The sequence below is a fragment of the Myxocyprinus asiaticus genome, chromosome 6 (assembly GCF_019703515.2).
Source record: "Myxocyprinus asiaticus isolate MX2 ecotype Aquarium Trade chromosome 6, UBuf_Myxa_2, whole genome shotgun sequence".
In the NCBI taxonomy this organism is placed as follows: domain Eukaryota; kingdom Metazoa; phylum Chordata; class Actinopteri; order Cypriniformes; family Catostomidae; genus Myxocyprinus; species Myxocyprinus asiaticus.
This window is the reverse complement of record NC_059349.1, coordinates 19,559,232-19,582,167: the sequence shown is the minus strand read 5'-3', so window position 1 is coordinate 19,582,167 and position 22,936 is coordinate 19,559,232. Positions and strand designations below refer to the sequence as shown.

General features: G+C 39.9%; 1 protein-coding gene across 1 annotated transcript; it reads right to left on the bottom strand.

The window, feature by feature from the left end:
• Positions 1-272: 272 nt before the first annotated feature.
• On the bottom strand, positions 273-2,162 carry LOC127442696 (prostaglandin E2 receptor EP4 subtype-like). Its single transcript, XM_051700894.1, has 2 exons — positions 1,260-2,162; positions 273-875 (listed from the first exon to the last, which is right to left on the bottom strand). The coding sequence occupies exons 1-2, from the start codon at positions 2,160-2,162 to the stop codon at positions 273-275; spliced, it is 1,506 nt and encodes a 501-aa protein (XP_051556854.1).
• Positions 2,163-22,936: the final 20,774 nt, after the last annotated feature.

The window sequence follows — 22,936 nt, the reverse complement described above, 5'->3', positions numbered from 1 at the left end:
CAAGTCACAGACAAGTACAACCCAGCATTCAAAATGGCACAACATGGCACATATCTTAATCCTAAAATGGATCATTCCAGGTCAAAATTAGGCAAATTCACAGAATTATTTGTGAAAATATATCGTCATAAGAGAAAAAGTCCATTTCTTTTTCTCACAGTACAAAGTTAGGCTACATAGCTCTGAATAAACCTAGTGTGGGATCACATAAAACCACAAACTTTAAAGGTTGTGCAATAAAATGTAAACACATTAAATCTAAACATTTTAGGTCATTGTTTCATGTCCTTTTCTGATACACATGAACTTGGTGTACTAAAGGTGCAGGTCACTATTTCAGCTTTATTCTCTAATATTTGAATGGCTGGTAGCCCTTCTACGCATCCAACTGTCCTGGTGAGGTCCAGTTTGGAGACTGATGCTCCATCTTCATCAAAACCCATTATACCGTTCTGCTCGATGCTGAAAGGATGAAAGTTAGCCAGGGCTGTATCAAAGTCCCATGCCTGACGAAGGTTCAAGTCCACAAAGGATTTAGCGTTCCTGCAGGTTTGTTTCCCAGCCTCGTTTCTACAGGTGGCCATGCGCAACGATGCGTAACTTGTGCAATTACTTCGTGCAAATGATGGAGGGGATTGCTGACTATCCATACAACCAAAAACACGACTATGATTACCTTTCCTCAATCCGATCATGCATTTGAGTCTCGCACAACCCTTAATCAATAGGTTTTTCCTACACAAAATATAAACCCATGGATCCAAGATGGGGTTGAAGGAGGCGAATCGAATGGCCAAGAGATCACTGCGATAATCTGGATTTCCACCTAATGATATGTAAGCAGGATCATAGAGCTGGTTTACAAAGATGCGCACCTGTTAAGAAAAAAAAGAAGAATAATCAAAATAGAACAAATAACAATAGTAATTAACATATGTCAGTAATGTGACACTTTGAAGGTCAGATCAATATTTATGTCCTTTTTTACTATAAATCTCCACTTTCACTTTCACATTTATATATATATATATATATATATATATATATATATATATATATATATATATATATATATATATATATGTATATATACATTCTTCATGCATATCGCCACCTACTGGCCAGGGAGGAGAATCAAAAATCGAATAATACTTACAATGGAAGTGAATGGGGCTAATCCGTAAAGGTAAAACAAAAACAAAAACAAAAAAAAAACCTTATATAAACACTGTAATCTAAAGTTTGACTGTAAAACTTACCACCAAAGGGATGGAGCATGTCAGGAACACGATAGTCATGAAAATTAACAGCCAGAACATCTGAATCTCTGCCGCAGATGTGACAGATGTTAAAGTCGGGAACCTGCGTCTGGACCCTGTGTGTCCGGACACTTGTGCCCTGACCATGCGAGTCATCTTACTCATCCCAACCAGCGAACGACACACGGCAAAATTGCACAGCACCGTAACGGCGATTAAAACCAACATATACCCTCCGTATAGAAACGTATACGAGGCACCGACAGAGTCCATGGAGCGCCAGTCTAAAAAGCACCAAGTTCCCGGAAAGTGTCTCTTGTGCTTTCCAAAACCAAAACTAGGCATGATGCACAGCACGATATTCGCCAGATATGTCGCCATCAGCGCAAACCGTGCCATGGTCCTGTCCACATGTTGAGAGTAAAAGTATGCGTGGTTTATGGCCAGATATCTCTCCACTGACATGGCGCACAGAATAGACATCCCAGCCGAGCCGAAGAAGAGCATGGAGAAGGAGAAGAAATGGCATAAGAGCGCTCCGCCCGGCCACCTGCCCGCAATGTATGTGGCGATGACCACTGGACTGGTGAAACAGGTGCCGAGCAAGTCCGTGATGGCCATTCCGCACACTAGAGAGTAGAAGGTGGTCTCTTTCTGCTCCTTCTTTGAGATGCAAAGCACCACGATGGCCACGAGGTTTCCGAGGACTCCAACGCCGAACATTGTGGCTGAAGTGATGAGAGAGCGATAGTCGAGGCTCAAGGCACGCGAAGAGCTGTTGGTGAAAGGCACATTAACTTCTGACATATTGAAGCCCACGTTCAAAAACGAATCATTCATATCTGACAGGCTGAACGTTTTAAGTGAGGTCAAAAACTGAAAGTCTATGCTCAGGTTTTCCATAGGAACGCAATAGGTGCTGTTTGTTTGCATCCACTTGACACTGAGTGAGTGTGAGTTAAGTTAACAAACGGGAGAGAGAATAAAGCGTTTACCTGCATCTCTCTGTCTTGTGGCCTCGATTGGACTCGTCGGTGTTACTGCTTTTATAGGAACCCACAGCTTCTCTTCCAGCGTTGTGATGTCAGCAGTGAGTAGTAGTGACGCCACAGGCGATCCCCTTAACGTGAGATGACACACATGCATCCAAATATCATTTTAAACGCAGTCTAATTTGCAGTGGAATGCAATAGTGTTAAGCTTTACAGCAACCTCAACTCATTCTCATTACCTGCTTTCATTTTCAGAGCTATTATCTTTCTCTGTCTTTCACAGTTGCTCACTTTTATTGTGATTTATTGTCAAAAAATATATAATAGTGTAATATACTGTAAATTTATCTGCCTATGTTACATGTTTTATAAATGCAAATAAATACTTGAGTGAAATTTAAGATGACATTTATTTGATGAATATAAAACAGAAATGTAATGTCTCTCTTTGGCGTAAGCCCCGTCTGGCGGTCTGAAGAAGTTGTACACGGAACCGTCATATCCTGCCGGAGATAGGTGGCAGGGGCGAGGACGGGACTCAACTGGTGGTGGTGGGGTGGTGGAGGTTGTCGTGTTAGCACACTGAAACAGCAATGTGATAGATTGTGAGCAGACTTATAAAGCAATGGCTTACATGTGATTGGCTAGGAGTTACTAATGGTGCGATGATGTACAGCTGCTAGTCTTCCCGCTAGAACTACGCTGCGCTTACCTTTCTTACAAATAAATACTATATCACGTTGATTTACGTATGTGCAACAATGAATTATCAACAATGGTGAATTATCACTATTCTGTATGCATGTACACATACAAATTATGCATGTTATTTCTTACTCAACCTGGCGCTGTTGTTTCAGTGACTGACTTGATTTACATTTGACATTGCTATTTGATGAACAAACAACATGGAAGTAAACTTTAGCAAGTGTAACACATGAACAGTATGATATGACTATTGTCATTTGGGTATACTATTGAAATTATATAAATTGTGATCTATTTAGACTCATTAAGTGCCTGAGAAAATACTGTTAAATGTATGTGTATCTTATGTGTAGATTATGTGTTGTCTGTAGCTCAATATGTTTTTGACAGCCAGTTGTCTCTTGAAATTTCAGTGTGACAGTAATGAATCCTGTTCTGAATTTGTCCTGATTTTTTGCATTATCTCTTTTATATATGAAAAATAAAACATAAAAATATATTTTATTCTATTAATATCTAATTGTCTTTCAAATATTTTGAACATTTGACACTATCTGGGCTTTTTGTAGATTGATGTGTGATAGATGTGCCAGGTCTCTAAAGACCCGAATATGTAAGATGTTTGGTGAAATTCCCATGCATTTAAGGGTAAAACACATTTAAATTAAAAAAATGTGAATGCTGCTTGCAATATGGCAACACAGTTCCACAATAGAAAAATTGCTATGCTTCAATATGACAACACTGTACTACAATGTAATTGCACACACACACATACATACACTACCGGTCAAAAGTTTTGAAACACTTGACTGAAATGTTTCTCATGATCTTAAAAATCTTTTGATCTGAAGGCGTATGCTTAAATGTTTGAAATTACTTTTGTAGACAAAAATATAACTGTCAACATATGAATTTATTTCATTATAAAAAAAAAAAAAATTAATAAAAAAATAAAATAATTTTTTTTTGAAATTGATGACTTGGACCAAATAATAAAGAAAAGCAGCCAATAAGTGCCCAACATATAGATGGGAACTCCTTCAATACTGTTTAAAAAGCATCCCAGGGTGATACCTCAAGAAGTTGTTTGAGAAAATGTCAAGAGTACATGACTGCAAATTCTAGACAAAGTGTGACTACTTTGAAGATGCTAAAATATAACACAGTTATGATTTATTTTGGATTTTGTTTAGTCACAACATAATTCCCATAGTTCCATTTATGTTATTCCATAGTTTTAATGACTTTACTATTATTCTAAAATATGAAACAAATTATAATAAAGAATGAGTAAGTGTTTCAAAACTTTTGACCGGTAGTATATGTATTTTCTCATTAGGAATTTTTATAGATAGTGTCATCTATTTTATTTACATTTACAATTAGTCATTTAACAGATGCTTTTATCCAAAGCAACTTACAATAATATTCGAAGACTTCCCAGCCTGAAGGCATGTGACAGAATCGTCCGAAAAGAGGTTCGAATTTAATGACTTTGACGTTTTCATGGCACAGGCAAAAGTTTGCAATGGTGATACCTTGCTTATGAGCCTGCCCTGCTTTCTAATGTACAATATAAAAGGAAAACAAATGTTGTAATTACTTCTAATTTAATTGTATAGTTTATGCAATGACTTGATTGCATCACCAATACCTCAATGGCTGAACAATTAGGTGAAAAGACAAATTATTCCCTTCACCAATGATATCTGGTGATTTGGCTTTGTGAGATTTAACAGTTTTTTATTTTTATTTGTGTTACGATTATTAACAATACAAAATATAAAACCAGTCTCAGATGATCAGGAAGAGAAATGTTCGGATTCTAATCTTCTCAGGACCAAAGTCTTTTGTCAAACAGATCTATTGTCTCTTTTGTTTTTCCCCATCTTTGAATCCCTTAAATGCATTGTGATTTTCTTTTATAGCTCCATGATTGTTGGGAAATGTTGGAGAAAGACAAGGCCATTGTTTTAATATGTCATCCATCACTGCACCTACACATGTTTATTTAGTATTAAAGCAGACTTCATTGTTTGACTTCTCACTTATTTTAGAAGCTGACAAGAAAATGTTCTCTAATCAATGGTGATTGCAAATTTTAGACCAACAAAAACACTGCTCATCCCGAGCTGATAAGTAGTAGTGACTGGAGAGGTATTGATCTCTTCTGTGTTTGGACAGGGAAAATCTTGGCATCTGTCTCTTAATCCATATGGGAGTATTAATGCACACGAAGGGTTATAATTCTACAGAAATCTATATGAAGTTGTACAGATGGGAGTATGTAAGATGACGTGGAGCCTTGACATCATGATTTCTCAGCAGGATCTCGTTAAAGCTCTTACTCTCTCCTCCACAGGTTTCTGAGAGAATAAACCCGGGAGTTGAGATCTAATTTGTGAAAATGAAAGAATTCATCATCCCTAGGGTGTTAAGGAGTGATGCTACAGTGTGTAGCGGCGGATCTTCTCAGTCTCTGTCTTTGTAAATAGATTCGGCTGTAATGCAGGCTGGATTCTGTGGTGAGTGGCCAGCACACCAGGCAACCATTTCATTCAGTGTTCATATCTTTACACAGTAACCTTCTGGCCACAGACGCCAACACTCACACGCTCACGTCACACACAGAGGGGAAGCTTTTTCTACCCTACTTTTCTGTGCTTGTGTGTGTGTGAGTGTGTTAAGCATATATACCTATTTTATGAGCAAACACATAAATGTCTCAGCGCAAACAGTGTCAAATAAATCTTTCACTCTTCTCATAACCCAGTTACTATATATATATGATATTTACATATCGAAAAATGGAATCATGGACTGGATTTGTGCAGCTGATGGCACTGGATGGATTTTTTTATGTGGGAAAATAAAATGAAATCTTTAATCTTAAAAATGGTCCATGTCTGGTGAATTATTATTGCTCTAAATACATCTAAACTGCCCTGTTTGTAATGACACTCCCTTGAGAGAGAAAAAAACAAAGGGGTGTTTACACACAATCAATGGAAAATCAATAGGAAATCAGTTACATTAATGAAAGCACGTTTAAAGAATTTACAAGATTAGCTATTGCTATATACACGCAAACAGCTGAGCCTGGCTGCATTTTCCTTTTCCTCGATATTGTTGCTATGATACCCAAAGTAACATGGTTGAAATTAAGATGACCTCTAACACTGAGTTATGATACATATTTCTGTATAGCTATTCCTACCCTAGCAATCGCTTAAACCGCTCATTTCTTTCCGCTAAAAATGGTCCTCCTAATACAGTATGTTTCCATGCGCACTGAAACCTAACAAAACCAGCAAACATTATGATGTACCACTACAGTGTAAATTGAACTGCATTTTATTAAAGGTGCGCTCAGTAATTTTTTGAATATGTCGTCTTGGACTTACACTGACACCTGGTGGCCTGGATGCAGCATTATTCAAACACAGTAGTTTTCAGTTACCGATGCCATTTCAGAAATTCACTTTTCATAGTCAGCCATGATTCATTTAATCCATTATTGAAAGTCTCCATTAACAGGGCGGTTACTGAGATTAAGCAAGTAGCATTTGGCTTGTCATGTGATCCTAAATTGGCAGCCCCCAGACCCTCTCCATATAGATTCGAAAAGCTTTTATAAGGTTACTGATATGACTGGAGTCTTCATCTCATGTGAGCGCTCATGATTTAAGACATATGTGTCAAAATTACTATTAATTTCTTTAGTAGAAAACTTTTTTTAATGAGGAAAAAATTACTGAGTGCACCTTTAAATATATCTGTGCATACTTTACCACTGCTGATTTACATTTTGTGCTTAAGGCTCAGATGTGTCTGGGAACGTTCTTTTCTATGTACTCACAAATTGAATGTATCATGACTCCAGTGTGTGGGTTGGAGATACTACCACCCCTGTGGGCTGCTAACCATATTACCTAATTAAATGGTCTCATGCACTTAGATTTTTTAAATTGGATTATAAGAGAAACATATTGAACACAGCACATCTGTGTGTTGTAGTGCACCACTCCACATCACATTTTTGAGTGATGTCTCTAGTGGCCAATGATCTTGATGTATTTGCCTCACGATGGACCTTCAATATCCTGAACCTTCGGCTCATTAATTGTGCCATCTATTTCTGTTCCTTAGTCTGCGACAGACATTTTTTCAAACAAACAATGGCTTGATTTTTTGTACCACTGAAATGGTGTTTTAGTGATTAACAGCTGGGAGTCAATTTCTAGCCTAATTAAAACATGTACGCACAGTTGCTTTAGATATTTACTATAGTTTAAAAACTTTAGCTGTTGTATTGTTCTCATTATGGTGGTTTAGTTCATCTGGATTTAGAGATAATGATATACACTACTGGTCAAAATTTTTAACACACTTAACTGAATTTATGTTTCTCTTCATGATTTAAAAAACCCTTTGTTCTAGAGGCAGATTTATGCATTTATGCATTTATGCATAAATACTTGAAATTAGTTTTTTAGACAAATATACATTTAGAAAACAAATATAAACTGCTTTGACAACATGATCACACAGAAGATCGTCATGCTGCTTCCAAAAGTTCATGTATCCAGAAATCAACCCCATACCACCGAAATACTTAGAAATGAATCGTGATCACCTTTCCCTGTGGTGCTACAGTCTCCAACACATGGCTTCTTGTCCCATGGAAACAAGGAAGTAATTACATTCTCGTAAGCATGAGTGTGATTTAGAGGTTTCATTTTCGAACTAAAATAAACATTTTACTCCACTGACGGTTAGGTTTAGGGTTGGGGTTTGGGTTCAAATCAAATCAAATCAAATCACATTTATTGTCACACAGCCATATACACAAGTGCAATGGTGTGTGAAATTCTTGGGTGCAGTTCCGATCAACATAGCAGTCGTGACAGTGATGAGACATATACCAATTTACAATAACATCAAATTAACACAGCACAATTAAACATCTGTTATACACATAATTACACTCAACAATATACAAATAATAACATACACTGTACAGTATACAATACGCACTATATAGATACACATTATTCAATAAAAAAAATATATATATATATATATATATATATATATATATATATATATATATATATATATGTAGAATGTACAGTATTGTACTGTATTGACATTCAGGCTGTCGGTTGATAGTCAGTTGTTAAGAGAGAACATAATATAATAATAATATAATTTATGACAGTCCGGTGTGAGATATAAGAGTAAGGGTAATAAAGTGCAGTGCTGATGTATTTGATCGTGGGAGATCAAGAGTTCAGAAGTCTGATTGCTTGGGGGAAGAAGCTGTCATGGAGTCGGCTGGTGCGGGTCCTGATGCTGCGATACCGCCTACCTGATGGTAGCAGTGAGAACAGCCCATGGCTTGGGTGGCTGGAGTCTCTGATGATCCTCCGAGCTTTTTTTACACACCGCCTTGTATATATTTCCTGGAAGGAGGGAAGCTCACCTCCGATGATGTGTCTGGCAGTTCGCACCACCCTTTGCAGTGCTTTGCGGTTGTGGGCGGTGCTATTTCCATACCAGGCAGAGATGCAGTCAGTCAGGATGCTCTCTACAGTGCAGGTGTAGAACATCCAAACTTCCTCAGCCGTCTCAGGAAGAAGAGGCGCTGATGAGCCTTCTTCACAACGACTTCAGTGTGGACGGACCATGTGAGTTCCTCAGTGATGTGGACACCCAGGAACTTGAAGCTGCTGACTCTCTCCACTGGTGCTCTATTGATGGTGATGGGACTGTGTTCTCTGTCTTTTCTTCTGAAGTCCACCACAAGCTCCTTTGTCTTACTGATGTTGAGGGAGAGGTTGTGCTCCTGACACCAATGTGTCAGAGTGTGCACCTCCTCTCTGTAGGCTGTTAGGGTACAGGTTTAATAAAATATGCATTCCTGTTGACTGAATTATGTTATTTACTAGGTATGTGCATGGTAACTGTTTGTATTATTTGGATAAAGCGAGGGTTCACAAACAGTTGTTCGGTTATTCATCGGGAGTCGGGACTTGGGGATTAAGAACGCAATGGATATGCATCAAACACTACTCAAAATAGCAGGGAATACATTCCACAGTGAGCTATGAGCCTAAATAGCACAATACATACACTCACTTAACACTTTATTAGGAACACTATGGTCCTAAGAAAGAGCCCGACTTGGTCTTCTGCTGTTGTAGCTCATCTGCCACAAAGTTCGACGTGTTGTGCATTCTGAGATACTATTCTGCTCACTACAATTATACAGAGTGGTTATCTGAGTTACCGGACCTTTCTGTCAGCTCGAACCAGTCTGGCCATTCTCTGTTGACCTCTCTCATCAACAAGGGATTTTTGTCCGCAGAAATGCCGCTCGCTGGATGATTTTTGTTTTTGGCAACATTCTAGAGTAAACTCTAGAGACTGTTGTCCCAGGAGATCAGCAGTTACAGAAATACTCAAACCAGCCCATCTGGCACCAACAATCATGCCATGGTCAAACTTTTTCCACATTCTGATGGTTGATGTGAACATTAACTGAAGCTCCTGACCCGTATCTGCATGATTTTATGCTTTGCATTGGTGCCATATGATTGGCTGATTAGACAATTGCATGAATATGTAGGTGTAGAGGTGTTCCTAACAGAATGCTCAGTGAGTGTAAATCTTCAAATTATAAAATCACACATTAATGTCAAACAAAAATAATCAAACTGTCTCTGCCTGCAAAAAGTATTCTTAACCAACAAAAAATATGTAATTTGTGCCAAACCTGATATGTGCTCAGCCTGGGCAGGTTCAAATTTCCGTGAGGCAGCGAACCTTAATATTGTCATGCATGTGAACTTACACTGCTGCGGTTTATTAGCCTCTTCATGATGCTTTGATTTTTAAATGGTTTAACATTTAACTTGTGGAATTATTGTCTGCACACCAGAGCAAATGGGAATAAACATTGGCTTAGCGTTTATTAAGTGCTGAAACTCGGAATCTGGCACCATGTATAACAGTCACATTAATTTTGTTCAGAACGTTAAATCTTTGTGACACCTGCACTATTAAAGCAAGAAAAGAATCAAACGCAGGTGTCCTGAGATGCATTTATAAAAACTGAAGTTCTATTTAACTTGACACAGTGTCTAAAAAATGCTGAGACACACGCAAAAACATGTGTGAACAGCCCCTAACCAGCCCTATACTTGAAAAACTGACCAAAACCTGGCCCTAAACCCAACGGTTTGTCAGGTCTCATCGTGCTTGTGTTAGTTTGAAGACCTCTACTGCATTTGTAGAATAATCAAATAGTGATTCTGTGGATACCCTATTATTTATATCATTTTATAACTAAAAATACAATTATCTTTCGGTGCCATTCTATGGACATTTCACCTCAACAACACTTCCAGCTTTGGCCACTGGGAGCAGTGTATTTACATTTCATTAATCAGACAAATTTCAGCAGCAAACCTTTGACCTCCTGTCATCCAGTCTGTTGAATATGATTTTGATTTGTTTAAAACATTTTGGTCTCTACATAATTCCTATACTTCAATTTATGTCATTTTATAGTTTCACAAAATTAATGATGACTCTTAAATGTGGAAATAGTCATAATAAAGAATGAAAAGGTGTGTCTAAACATTTGCTAGTAGTGTACTTAATTGAAACGTACAGCTTCATTCACAGCTATCTCTGATGATGTGCTTTCGGTGGGAGCATGACGCAGTCTGTGCTATGCAGTGTGGGAGGAGTGGTGCATCATGCCTTAAATATTATTGTAATGATCTAATGACCTGCCAGAGCATTTGGTTTATACTGGAGGGCAGAAGAGATTTTCTCTCTCTCTCTCTCTCTCTCTCTCTCTCTCTCTCTCTCTCTCTCTCTCTCTCTCTCTCTCTATCTCTCTCTCTCCTGTCATTTGCCTCTCCACAGCAAATTAAGCCTCTTTCTTTCTTTCACCCTAACACGCTTTCTCATGCTCTATCTTTCTGTCTATTCTTTCCTCCCCATCATACTGTTGCTGTTGAGATGCAACAATCACGGTAAAGTAACCATCTTTTTCTCAGAGATGACATTAGCGCACAAGAGAGTAATGTTTTCCAGCAGAGTGCAGAATTTGGATCTTGTTTTTTGAGCTTTGACGCAGTTTCTTGTATTATCTAAGGTCTGAACATGATTCTGTGCTCTTATCAGGAGCTCGACAGAAAAGTGTTAATTGAAAGAGGCAGAAACAAAGGCACAGGTGTCCATGAGCTTGATTTATGTCAGCTCACCTGCATTCACGCACACAGTATCTGTACTTTCTTTATATGATGGCAAAGCGAACTTTGGAGTCACCCACACACTCAAACCGTCAAGTGTAAAATATGCTAACCTTCCCCCTAAGCTCAAGGAATAGGACTGTATCTAATCTGAGCACCAGAACACAAAGCCATTCAGTTTTATTCATTTATATTGGGTTTAGACTACGCTTTAAACCATATATCTCTATTGTCTATCTTTCAATTGTCTTATAGGCGATTTAACACATTTTTGCTCTCAAATTTGGTGCAATATAATTTAGAGATAGCATAAATCATTTGAAGATGTGTTGTGAATGGTGGGTTTGGGTGACTAACAACATGCTTGTAGCAATATTGCTCCTCTAAGAAATGTGTGGTTATGTTAGCATCTGGTCAGGAGATATTAGAATTGTTCATCTTCTGCCTCAGCTGGCTAGATTAAGGAATAATAACAGGTACCCAAAAGGATTACCATTTTACAGAGCCCCTAGAGGACAGGGAGAGAATTTATTTTCTGAAACAGACTCCATGAGACTGGAATCGCATACTGTCAGAGTATTTAGTCTACTCTATTTGATGAAGGACGCACTTCTCGGCCAGTAAAACGTCCTGGTTACTTGCGTAACCTCTGTTCCCTGATGGAGGGAACGAGACATTGTGTCGATGTAGTGACACTAGGGGTCACTCTTGGGAGCCCGAAACACCTCTGGTCTTTGATAAAAGGCCAATGAAAATTGACGAGTGGTATTTGCATGCCACTCCCCCGGACATACGGGTATAAAAGGAGCTGGTATGCAACCACTCATTCAGGTTTTATGCTGTGGAGCCGAGACAAAGTCCGGCCATTTCAGCGGGTAGTTCTGCGTTGTGGCAGGAGGGACACAACGTCTCGTTCCCTTCATCAGGGAACGGAGATTACGCAAGTAACCAGGACATTCCCTATCTGTCACTCGCTCAACGTTGTGTCGATGTAGTGACACTAGGGGTCCCTATACAAAACGGCGCAACTGGCTGAACTGTGTTACGTGAACTGGTGGTGTGTGACGGGCAGACCACTGTGTGCCTCGTAGCCAGCGCACCAGGCCGACACGTAACCTCCCCCAACATAGTTATGAGTGTCGAACGGCCCTTTGGGGACAAGTCGACTACAAAAAGATAAAGACAGGCTAACCCAGTCGTGGTCTCTTTTCCCCTTCTTTTTTTCCACTCCCTAAAAAAGAAGGGGGATTATCCGACTGGGCCGCCAGGTCTAGTCGGGGGGTGTCCCTCCCAAGAGGAGGACACCACGGAGACCACACCTCACCCAAAGAGAGGGGGGGATATTTAAGTGGAAAATACGTCACATGGTCTTGCCGATCATGTGGAGAAATCTCATGGTAGGTCCTACCCAACGGGGGAGGAGTTGCTACAAACATGGAGACTGTGGCAGAGGGGGCTCTGCCCAAGGAAGATGCAGTTTGCAAACAGGGAAACAAATTAGCGGAAGATATACATCGCATGGGTGGAACTTCTGCATCAGATCTGGGGCAGAACTACCCTTGTGCAGTTCTTTTAGCGCCTTGGCTTGCTGGACCTGCAGGAGAGCCATGGCATGCAGGGCAGAGGCGGCTTGTCCAGCAGCGCTGTAGGCTTTGGCCGTCAGGGATGACATGAACCTACAGGGCTTGGATGGGAGCTTTGGGCATCCTTGCCAGGTGGCAGCTCTCTATGGGCATAGGTGCACCTCGAGCGCCTTATTCACCGGGGGAATCGCCGTATAGCCCCTGGCCGCCCCGCCATCGAGGGTTGTGAGGGTGGGGGAACTGAGAAATCGGGACCATGCAGTAAATGGTGCCTCCCACGATTTCGTCAGCTCCTCGTGCACTTCAGGGAAGAAAGGCACTGGAGCGGGGCGTGGCTGCTTTGAGCAGCGCTGCGAGCCCAGGAACCAATCATTGAGCCGCGAGGGTTCAGGGGAGAGCGGAGGGTTCCCATCTAGCCCGACGCTCACGGCCACCCAGGAAAGCATGTCCATCATCTCTGCATCAGCCTGTGACTGGGCAATCGACCCCGAAGGGGGGAGCCCAGCTGAGGCTTCTGCGTCCGACTGGACAAGCCTGCTCTCCGATGCTGCGCTCGAGAGCTCATCAGCTTCGCGGGCTCCGAACAAGAGGTCGAACTCGCCGTGAGACGAGCCAGCGGACTCATCCGGAAGCCCAATCGGGGCAGACGAGCGTGCTGGGGAATGGGAGGTCCGTGGGGGGATACCCGGCGGAGGTGATCCCATTGGAGTCCCCAAATCGTCCCCAGTGCTAGCCACGCTGGCCTCAAACCCGTAGGTAGAAGGACCGAGGCGGGGAGTCGCTGGGGTGGCAAGCCGCAACCGCAACGTTGCCATGGTCATGTTCTCACAGTGAGAACCATCCATGAAACGCTGCCTCCGTGTGGGTCGCGCCCAGACACGAAAGACAACGATCGTGACCGTCTGAAGTTGAGAGGTAATGACCGCAACCAGGAATAACACACAATCGGAAAGGCATCTTTAAAAAGATGTTCTGTGTGTGCCGCTCTTTTAGAGAAATATACTCTTTCAGAAAAATATACTGTCTTTTTTCTGCCGAAGCGCCCAGGGGCGTTCTCTGCAGTGCACCAGTGCAGAGGAGGGAGAAGCCTCTGAAATGCGCCGTCAGATCCAGCAGAGGTGAATGAACAGTCGTGAGAATTCAGCTCAATGAGCATGACCGTTCGGCTCAGAAGAGAAAATCTGAATGAGTGGTTGCATACCAGCTCCTTTTATACCCATATGTCCTAGGGAGTGGCATGCAAATACCACTCGCCAATTTTCATTGGCCTTTTATCAAAGACCAGAGGTGTTTTAGGCTCCCAAGAGTGACCCCTAGTGTCACAACATCGACACAATGTCAAGTGAGTGACAGATAGGGAACATTACCTTCTTTAAATATGCAGGTTAGTAGTATGAATAGATTCTGGACATACTTCATCTGTAGTCGTGGGTATTAACCCGTGACCCGAATATATGACATAACAACATCTGCAAAAATAATCTACTCTGGTTTTGTTAAACAAACACCATTTAAGCACAGGGAACATCTTTCTTGGTATATATAGCACTTACAGTTTAAAACAGCTGCCTGACTTGCGTTTCACCGACATTTTCTTTAAAATACAGTGTTTTGAATGTGCTGTCTTCTCAGCTCCCAAAGGGATTATGGGATCGAAAAGTGTCCAGTCAACAGAGCACAACAGTCTGGTTCCGAAAGTAAAAATCCCATTAATTTTTTTCCATGGACTAATTGGTTTTCAACAATAATTTATAAACCTTTAAAGACAGACCTACCATATGCTTCTGTTGAAGCCATCCATCTGCTTTACTTCAACTTCATTGTTTAAAAATTTTATTTGATAGCTAAATTCATGGTAAACAGTACTCATGATCCAGCAGAGAAAGCGTCACCAATCAGAGAACCGCAGCCAACAAAGCCCGTGAAACGTACCTCCGAGTGACCGCCCACTCCCATGATGCACAGTGGATGACATAATCGAGCCTGTATCTCTTCACCCTTAAACTATTAATCTATTTGTACAAATCGCAGTATTTTGCAATAAACCTAAAATATATTGTTTCTATAATTATAATCAACAACCTAAAATCAATAGTTTTATATATTCCCATCATTTTTTATTCAATGACATCATTTGCAATGCTTCATGGCATTGTAGTTCGTGCCCTCATGAAAGACAGTAAGTACACAGTCTTGGACCTTTGTCTTTTTGTCCGATTTTCAAATAATTTTTTGCCTCAAAACAAAGTTTGTGGTGTCGTGATTCTCCTCGGAGCTGGTTGGTTTGGTTCATGGCTTACAACTCTTTTATGAAGGATTTTATGTAAAGTCTATAGGAAAAATTGACTTTTTTCGCCTATGGTATGCAAAGGCCTTAAGTTGTGTTTATACCATCGCAATACATTTCGGGTTCCCTCACAATAGTTTGCGCTCCTTGCAATAAGTTTTGCGTTCTTTCGCAGTAGTTTGCAGTCCCCGTAATAAGTTTTGCATTCCCATGCAATACATTTTGTGTTCCCTCAGAGTACACTGCATTCCTTGCAATTAGTTTTACGTTCCCTCAGAATTCTTTGCATTTCCACTAAAAGATTTTTGCTTTTCCTTGCAATAGTTTGTGTTTCCTTACAAAAAGTTTAGCTTAAAAAACATCGTACATTTTGTGGTTACAGTTTTACTACAAATATTTTAGTTGATGTATAGATACTGTAGTAAAGCCATAGTACATTTTGTGGTTACTATGGTTTTACTATAAATACCATAGTTCAACTATGGTTACTGTAGAAAAAGCATGGTTAGGCAAATTTTCGTAAGGGATAAACAAAGGTATTGTGAGGTTTGGCAAAATGTATTACTAGGGAACACAAAAAGTTTTGTCAGGGAACGCAAAACTGTTGCAAGGGATTGGTTGATAGATCCATGGGCTTTGAATTGAGTAATGAAGACTCAATCTAAATGGCATATCTCTTTGTCTCTCAGGTGTCTGGCTGACTCTAGAAGTAGCTGTGTGTGCATGTTACTGGCAGTGAATTAAATTGTATTAGGCTTTAATGAAGAGAATATTACATTACCTCTACAGATTGTTTTACTCCTATTGAGTTACAAAATGAGTCTGTGAATCTTAGCACACTGAAGTTTAAATCTCACATATCAATGTTGTCAAGCTAACCCAATATCAGATGCATTCCCTTATTTCTTTCTGTCTGACATTAGTGCCGTAATGTTCATTGCTAGCTACTAACACTCTTAAAGAAACCAGCCAAAGGATAAAAATATGGAGACGAAAACAATGAGTGGGTTAGAGACTGAATGAAAGAAGATGGCAATCTGACTAACTGAACTGACTAACTGAACAACATTAAGCGACGCAACATCCAAAATAAGGCGACCAGCACAGGCCAGGTCTTTTATCAAGCCGTACTGTTTTATTCATCTGCTATTGGCAGCAGAACATGGATGCAGCCAGAATTAATTTCCTCTCAGGACATTAAGCAATTTTCCCCCTCTTTCACTGTGGCTCTTTGGGATTCACAGACTAACCTAATGCACTGCAGATTGACATTGTCTAATAAGAGATATGTTGTTTCCACTGGAACACAGACAACAGAGCATTAGCAAGCAGGGCAATTACCAAAATGTAGAAGAGCTGAGATGAGATGGCCTTGATTCAAACAACCTGACTGCTTCAGGCACAAAAACACAATGCTGTCAGTACATCATTTATTTAAAACAGACACCTTAAACTCTGCCTCATTTAAAGAGGAAAAAAAAAATGACATGACATGGCTGATATCTTGTTCTGCTGTCAAACAGTACTTCCTCTCTGAAGAACATTAAACATTGCTGGGATGAAGACAGGCAATACAAATTCTAACTAGGAGACTGAAACACAAGCTGTGTCAGTTGTTTTCAATTACACTGCAAATATACTGCAAATATGAAGGCTTTATAGTGCCATACACACTCATGCCATAAAGTTTCCAGAGCAAAAACAACAACAACAAAAAAAATCCTTATGGAGCTTATACAACTGAAATGGAGCTGTTAAAATGGAGTAAATATAATGCTATAGAGTATTGGTTGGTAATGGGTTTGTCTTTTATCATTAGTGTTACACTTTTGTCACATATTTCTATTTTCAGTTTAGAAAAGGCTATATTACTACAGTCACTGCAGTGAGTGACTTGTTTATTCTTTAAAGCTAAATTACCATATTAAATATTATGCAGAATACTCTGAGAGCTGTCTGAGCACCAGCACTTGAGGGAATCATAGTGTGTGGTTAGCATTTGACACCCTCAGGCTTAAACTATTACCATGATTAGAGTCAAGCATCTTGAACAGATGTTTAAAGAGTCATCAGAGACACAGTTAAATAATTACTATAAACCAATTAAATAAAGAGGAAATCACAACAACATACTCAAACATGATTGATTACAGTTATTATAAATTATGTAAAAGAGATACAAACCTTTAAAAATCATGGATAAACCCTCTCATCCACTACATCACCTTGGTTACAAGATGCCATTTTTAGGTCTAGACTAATTATATATAAAAAAATTAGGGCTGTCCATCGATAAAAATGTTTAACCAAATTAATTACGTGACATGCCGATCAATTAATCAAATTAATCCCATACATCTATATTTGCAGAGAAAGGCCCCTAAATAAATAAAGATAAATCAATATAAATGATAAATAATAATTATAAATATAAATATAATATATAGGACCTATAATAAATATAATTCTGATCTTCATATAAAAATACAGTATTGCATTATTGTGGCATACGGGTAAAGCATTGATTAGCATGAAAAGTGGCTTTAGAAGTCAGTATTTAGTTTTATTCCCATTTTGAACAAGCCAGTCGACAGCAATCCATTTTCCAATTGAGTTGGAAAATATGTCGTGCTCTCACAGGTCACGTTCTTGCATTCCATCTATTTTTAATTGCCATCTATACATGTGCGTCAGACAGACATTTGCAGTATGCTGTGTCAAGTTAAAAGTAGTTTAAAAATGTGTAAATTCGCTTCTCAAGATGCATTCTGTTTATGCTTCGCCCAGTTGTCAAGAACGCACCCTGTCTAACGGCTCTTATTCTGTGGCTGTGTTGCATGTGAGATTTGTTAAAGGGATAGTTCACCCAAAAATGAAAATTCTCTCCTCATTTACTCACCCTCATGATATCCCAGATGTGCATGACTTTCTTCCTTCAGCTGAACACAAATGAAGATTTTTAGAATAATATCTCTCTGTAGGTCCTTACAACGCAAGTGAATGGATACCAAAAATTGTACGTTCCAAAATCACATAAAGGCAGCATAAATGTATTCCATTCAACTCCAGTGGTTTAATCCATATCTTCCAAAGCGATATGATAAGTGTTGCTGAGAAACAGATCAATATTTAAGTCCTTTTTTTTTTTTTTTACCATAAATTCTCCTCCCTGCCCAGTATTTGGCATATTTATAACGGAATTAACATACGGGTTAGGGGGCAAGATTAATTGCTTTAATTTTTAACGCATTATTTTTAATATAATTAATCATGCTAAATTAGCGCACTGAATTGACAGGCCTAATAATAATAATGTCTAATTTACATAGCATTTTTCAAGTAGACATAAATACATCAAACCAAACCAAAACAGTAAGAAAGATAATACAGGAGGTTATACTCTATTTGTGGCCAGAGTCAAGTGAGTAGTCTGAATGAAAGTGCAGATCTGCACATGTCTGATATAACACTTGCACTTCAAATATATTGCTACTGTAATGAAGACATTTCCTTGTGGGTATAATTAAGTATGAATGTAAAATCTAGGTGAATAACTGTTCAGAACAATAATAATACCCCCTTGTCCCCATGTTCACACTTATCCTCTCTTCCAAACATTTGAGGTGCAATTATTTTTAGGGTGAATTTCATGCTGCAACAAATTAAAATGATCATTTTCAAGAACTTCTGCAGTCTGGTTGTCTGCACAGAGCACATGGTCAGAAGCTTTTGAGTCGCTGTGAGTGAACATTTTCCCCGAACCCATTGATTTACTGGACTGTTTCAAAATATTGTATTTTTCTTTTTCAGTTTACCAAATGGTTATAACAAAAAATATGATTATATTGGAATTTTAGTTAGGAAAATAGAATTCACAAAAATATTTTTACTCTAAGAGGGTTTTGAACTAGGTGTTTGAAACCAGCATCCAAAACCACTGATAGAGAAAACACAGCTTCCCTGTTTGACAACTATCCCCTATAGGTTTTCTTGTATTGTCAATTGGCTATTATGTAATGGAGGGCTTTTGGGTGTTCCTGCAGTCTGGGAAAGTACATCAGTGGCTGTATTTCTTCTCATGGTGTCACGGAAGGGGTTATAGAGGTGAGGACTCAATTGATGAATGAAATGATGGGATTTTATAGAAATCGAAAAATAAACAAAAACATAACAAAAAACACCCCGTACGGGAGAAATGAAGTTCCAGGAACAGACGGGAACTTGGTGGCAGGGCTGGAGAAGAGGAGCCTCAAGGTCTGGTCTCATAACAGGAATCTCAAGTGATCTGCAGGAGCACAGACAGACAGGACCGAACACCAACACCAGGTGAACGTACATTTAAACAACGAACTGGCACAGGACAGAGCACACAGGGAGATTAAATAAGGAAGGAAATGAGGAGGGTAATGAGGGAAGGCAGGTGAAGCAAATGAACTAATAACAAGGTAACAAAGGGGTGGGGCCAGGACGTGAGAAAGGAGAGCACATGGCAAACAAACCTGACAGAAGCCATGTGTTCACACCAAACACAATAGACAAGACAGATGAGCACATGGTGAACGAACACGATCGTAAGCCATGTGCTCAAACAAAAAACATAGCACAAAAGACTGACAGAAGAGCGCATGGCAAAATAATCTAATCTGAAGCCATGCGCTCACAAAGACAAGACATGGAGCATGAGTATCCGGATCCCGACACCAGAACCAAGACCAAACTAGACAGAAGTCAGGATCCAGACACCATGCTCCGAACATGAAACACAAAATAGACAGAAGAGCGCACGGCAAGGAAACCAAACCCGAAGCCGTGCACTCACACAGACACAAACAAGGACAGACAGAGCACTTGGCAAAGAAATAAGCACTGAGCCATGTGTTCAACATGAACACAAATCATGGATGTCAGGATCCCGTCACCAACCAATAAACATGACTGACCAAGGTGACGGGATCCTGACACATGGCACAATATTTAAGGTCCAGTCCATTTTTCTCAGCTCTTGGTCAAATCTCACCCATGTTACAGCTCATTTATCAAGTCCAATAATTTGGCTTTATTGCTTTTGTGCTCTGAGACATAGCAGCTTGACATTTTGAGCACTATTGAGGGAATGGGTGTCCTCCAAAGTTAAAGGATTTACCAGAGCATGTGAGTTATATAATCTATATAAGATTGTTAGAGGTGCAGATGAAAAGAGTAATGCAGGCCAGATTAAAAAAAAAAAAGAGCAGTCAAAAGGAGAAGTTACATGACAGAATATATTTTTAAACTTTTCTTGGGATGACATTCAAAAAACTGTCTACAGATGTTTCCACCAGGATAGTGAGAAACCTAAAAAATGCTGCTTTTCAAATAGTGACACGAATTCTCTATTGGATTAAGATAATCAGGATTTCGACTAGACAATTATAGGACATTTCACCTTTCCACATTGCCACTCCAATGATAATTTGGCCTTGTGTTTGAGACCCTTTGTTCTTTTTCTTATTTTTGCACAGCTGCATGTGAGGAGAGTAAAAAATGTGGTGTGAAGTGAGTCATCAGTTCATTTACTTTAGCAAAAGTTAAAGTCATACCCTTTAGATTTTATCCAAACAGGAACGATAATGATCACTGATAACAACTAATAAGGTTACAATCCTCAGCAATACATTCTCAACACCACACCCTGTCAAACACCTGTCCCCTGTATGCAACTCTTCTGTCTCTTTGTTCTCTCCTCTGACTGACATTGAGGTCTCTAAACTCCTCCTCTCCAACCACCCCACCACCTGTTCCCTTGACCCCATTCCTTCTCACCTTCTCCAGGCCATCTCTCCATCCATCCTTCCTGCACTCACACACATAATTAACACATCTCTACTTACAGGCACTTTTCCCACTACATTTAAGCAGGCTCGAGTAACTCCGTTGCTGAAGAAACCCGCACTTAACCCCACACAAATAGAATACTACAGACCAGTCTCTCTCAACCCATTCATGGCAAAAACACTTGAAAGGGCAGTTTTCAATCAAATCTCTGCCTATCTTTCACAAAACAAGCTGCTGGATGACAAACAGTCAGGCTTCAAAAGTGGACACTCCACCGAGACTGCCCTGCTACCTGTCACTGAGTCGCTGAGACAGGCGAAAGCTGAATCGAAATCATCCGTCTTGATTCTGCTGGACCTTTCTGCAGCCTTTGACACAGTCAACCATCAGATCTTACTCTCTACCCTCTCCTCGCTGGGCATCACAGGAACTGTGCTTGACTGGTTTAATTCCTATCTCTCAGGTAGGTCCTTCAAGGTAGCCTGGAGAGGTAAGGTATCCAAGCCACATCAGCTACTTACTGGGGTACCTCAGGGATCAGTGCTTGGGCCACTTCTCTTCTCTATATACACAACATCACTGGGACCCATCATTCAGACACATGGTTTCTCTTATCACTGCTACACTGATGACATGCAAATCTACTTGTCTTTCCAGCCCAACAACAGCACAGTGACTGATCGAATTTCAGCCTTCCTGGCAGACATCTCGGCCTGGATGAAGGACCACCACCTGCAACTCAACCCAGCCAAGACTGAACTCCTTGTCTTTCCAGCCAACCCTGCTGTTGAACACAACATCACTGTGCAGCTGGGTGCAACTACAGTAACACCTTCCAAAACGGTCAGATATCTAGGGGTAACCATCGACAACAGACTCAATTTCACAGACCACATCTCAAAGACCGCAAGATCATGTAGATTTACACTGTACAATATCAGGAAGAAAAGACCCTTCCTCTCTGAACATGCCACACAACAATCCAGTCACTTGTCATAACTAGACTGGACTACTGTAACACTCTCATTGCAGGCCTCCCTGCATGTGCAATTAGACCCCTGCAAATGATCCAGAATGCAGCAGCACGTCTGGTCTTTAATGAACCAAAGAGAGCGCATGTTCCACCACTCCTTGTCTCTCTCCACTGGCTGCCAGTTGATGCACGTTTCAAATTCAAGGCTCTGATGCTGGCATATAGAACAGTCACTGGGTCTGCTCCAGCATTTCCTAAAATAATTTATGCAGAGCTACACGCCCACTAGAAGCCTGCGGTCGGCTAAGGAACATCGCCTTGTTGTACCAACACAAAGAGGCACCAAAACACTTTCCCGGACTTTCAGGTTCATCACACCACGATGGTGGAATGACCTTCTCAACTCCATCTGTGAAGCTGACTCACTCTCTATCTTCAAAAAACGACTAAAAACACATCTTTTCCATGAACACTTAACCAGTTAAAAAAATTACAAAATTTAAAAAATCTTGTTTGAAATCTGTTTTGAATACTATTCTGATGCTAGTGAAACTTTGTAGTATGGCACTTCTCATACCACTGTCTCCTTAAGATGATTTGCTTTTGTTTTCCTCTTTTGTAAGTCGCTTTGGATAAAAGCGTCTGCCAAATGAATAAATGTAAATGTAAATGTAAATCACTGGGACTCTTAAAAAATATATTTTTTATGCTGTGGCTGTTTACAATTGGCCTTTTCTGTGACAGCATACAAGAGGGTTTATCTTTCAAATTAAGAAAAACAGTAATAAGAGACTGGTCTGTTGTTTTTTGGTCATGTATCTAGTCTTGAGCTCTATGTTGTAAATGTAAGACCCCAAGCTGTGTACCAGCATATGGGAATCTGGGGGGAAAAAAGCGTGTTATATGTTATCATTAGGCTACATGTGATAGATGTGGCAAAGCCAAAGACCGGAAGGATTTTATTATAGATGTCAGTGAATAATCAAACCGTAGTCATTGAGAAATAATGATTTATGTAATGACTGTTTGGCTGGTACACACACACAGTCA

What these genes read in the sequence shown, in the direction of transcription:
- LOC127442696 (XM_051700894.1), bottom strand. Translation starts at nt 2,162, where the DNA reads ATGGAAAACCTGAGCATAGACTTTCAGTTTTTGACCTCACTTAAAACG. An exon ending in CATGCTCCATCCCTTTGGTG is followed by an intron (nt 876 to 1,259) that starts GTAAGTTTTACA and finishes TTTTCTTAACAG; the next exon opens with GTGCGCATCTTTGTAAACCA.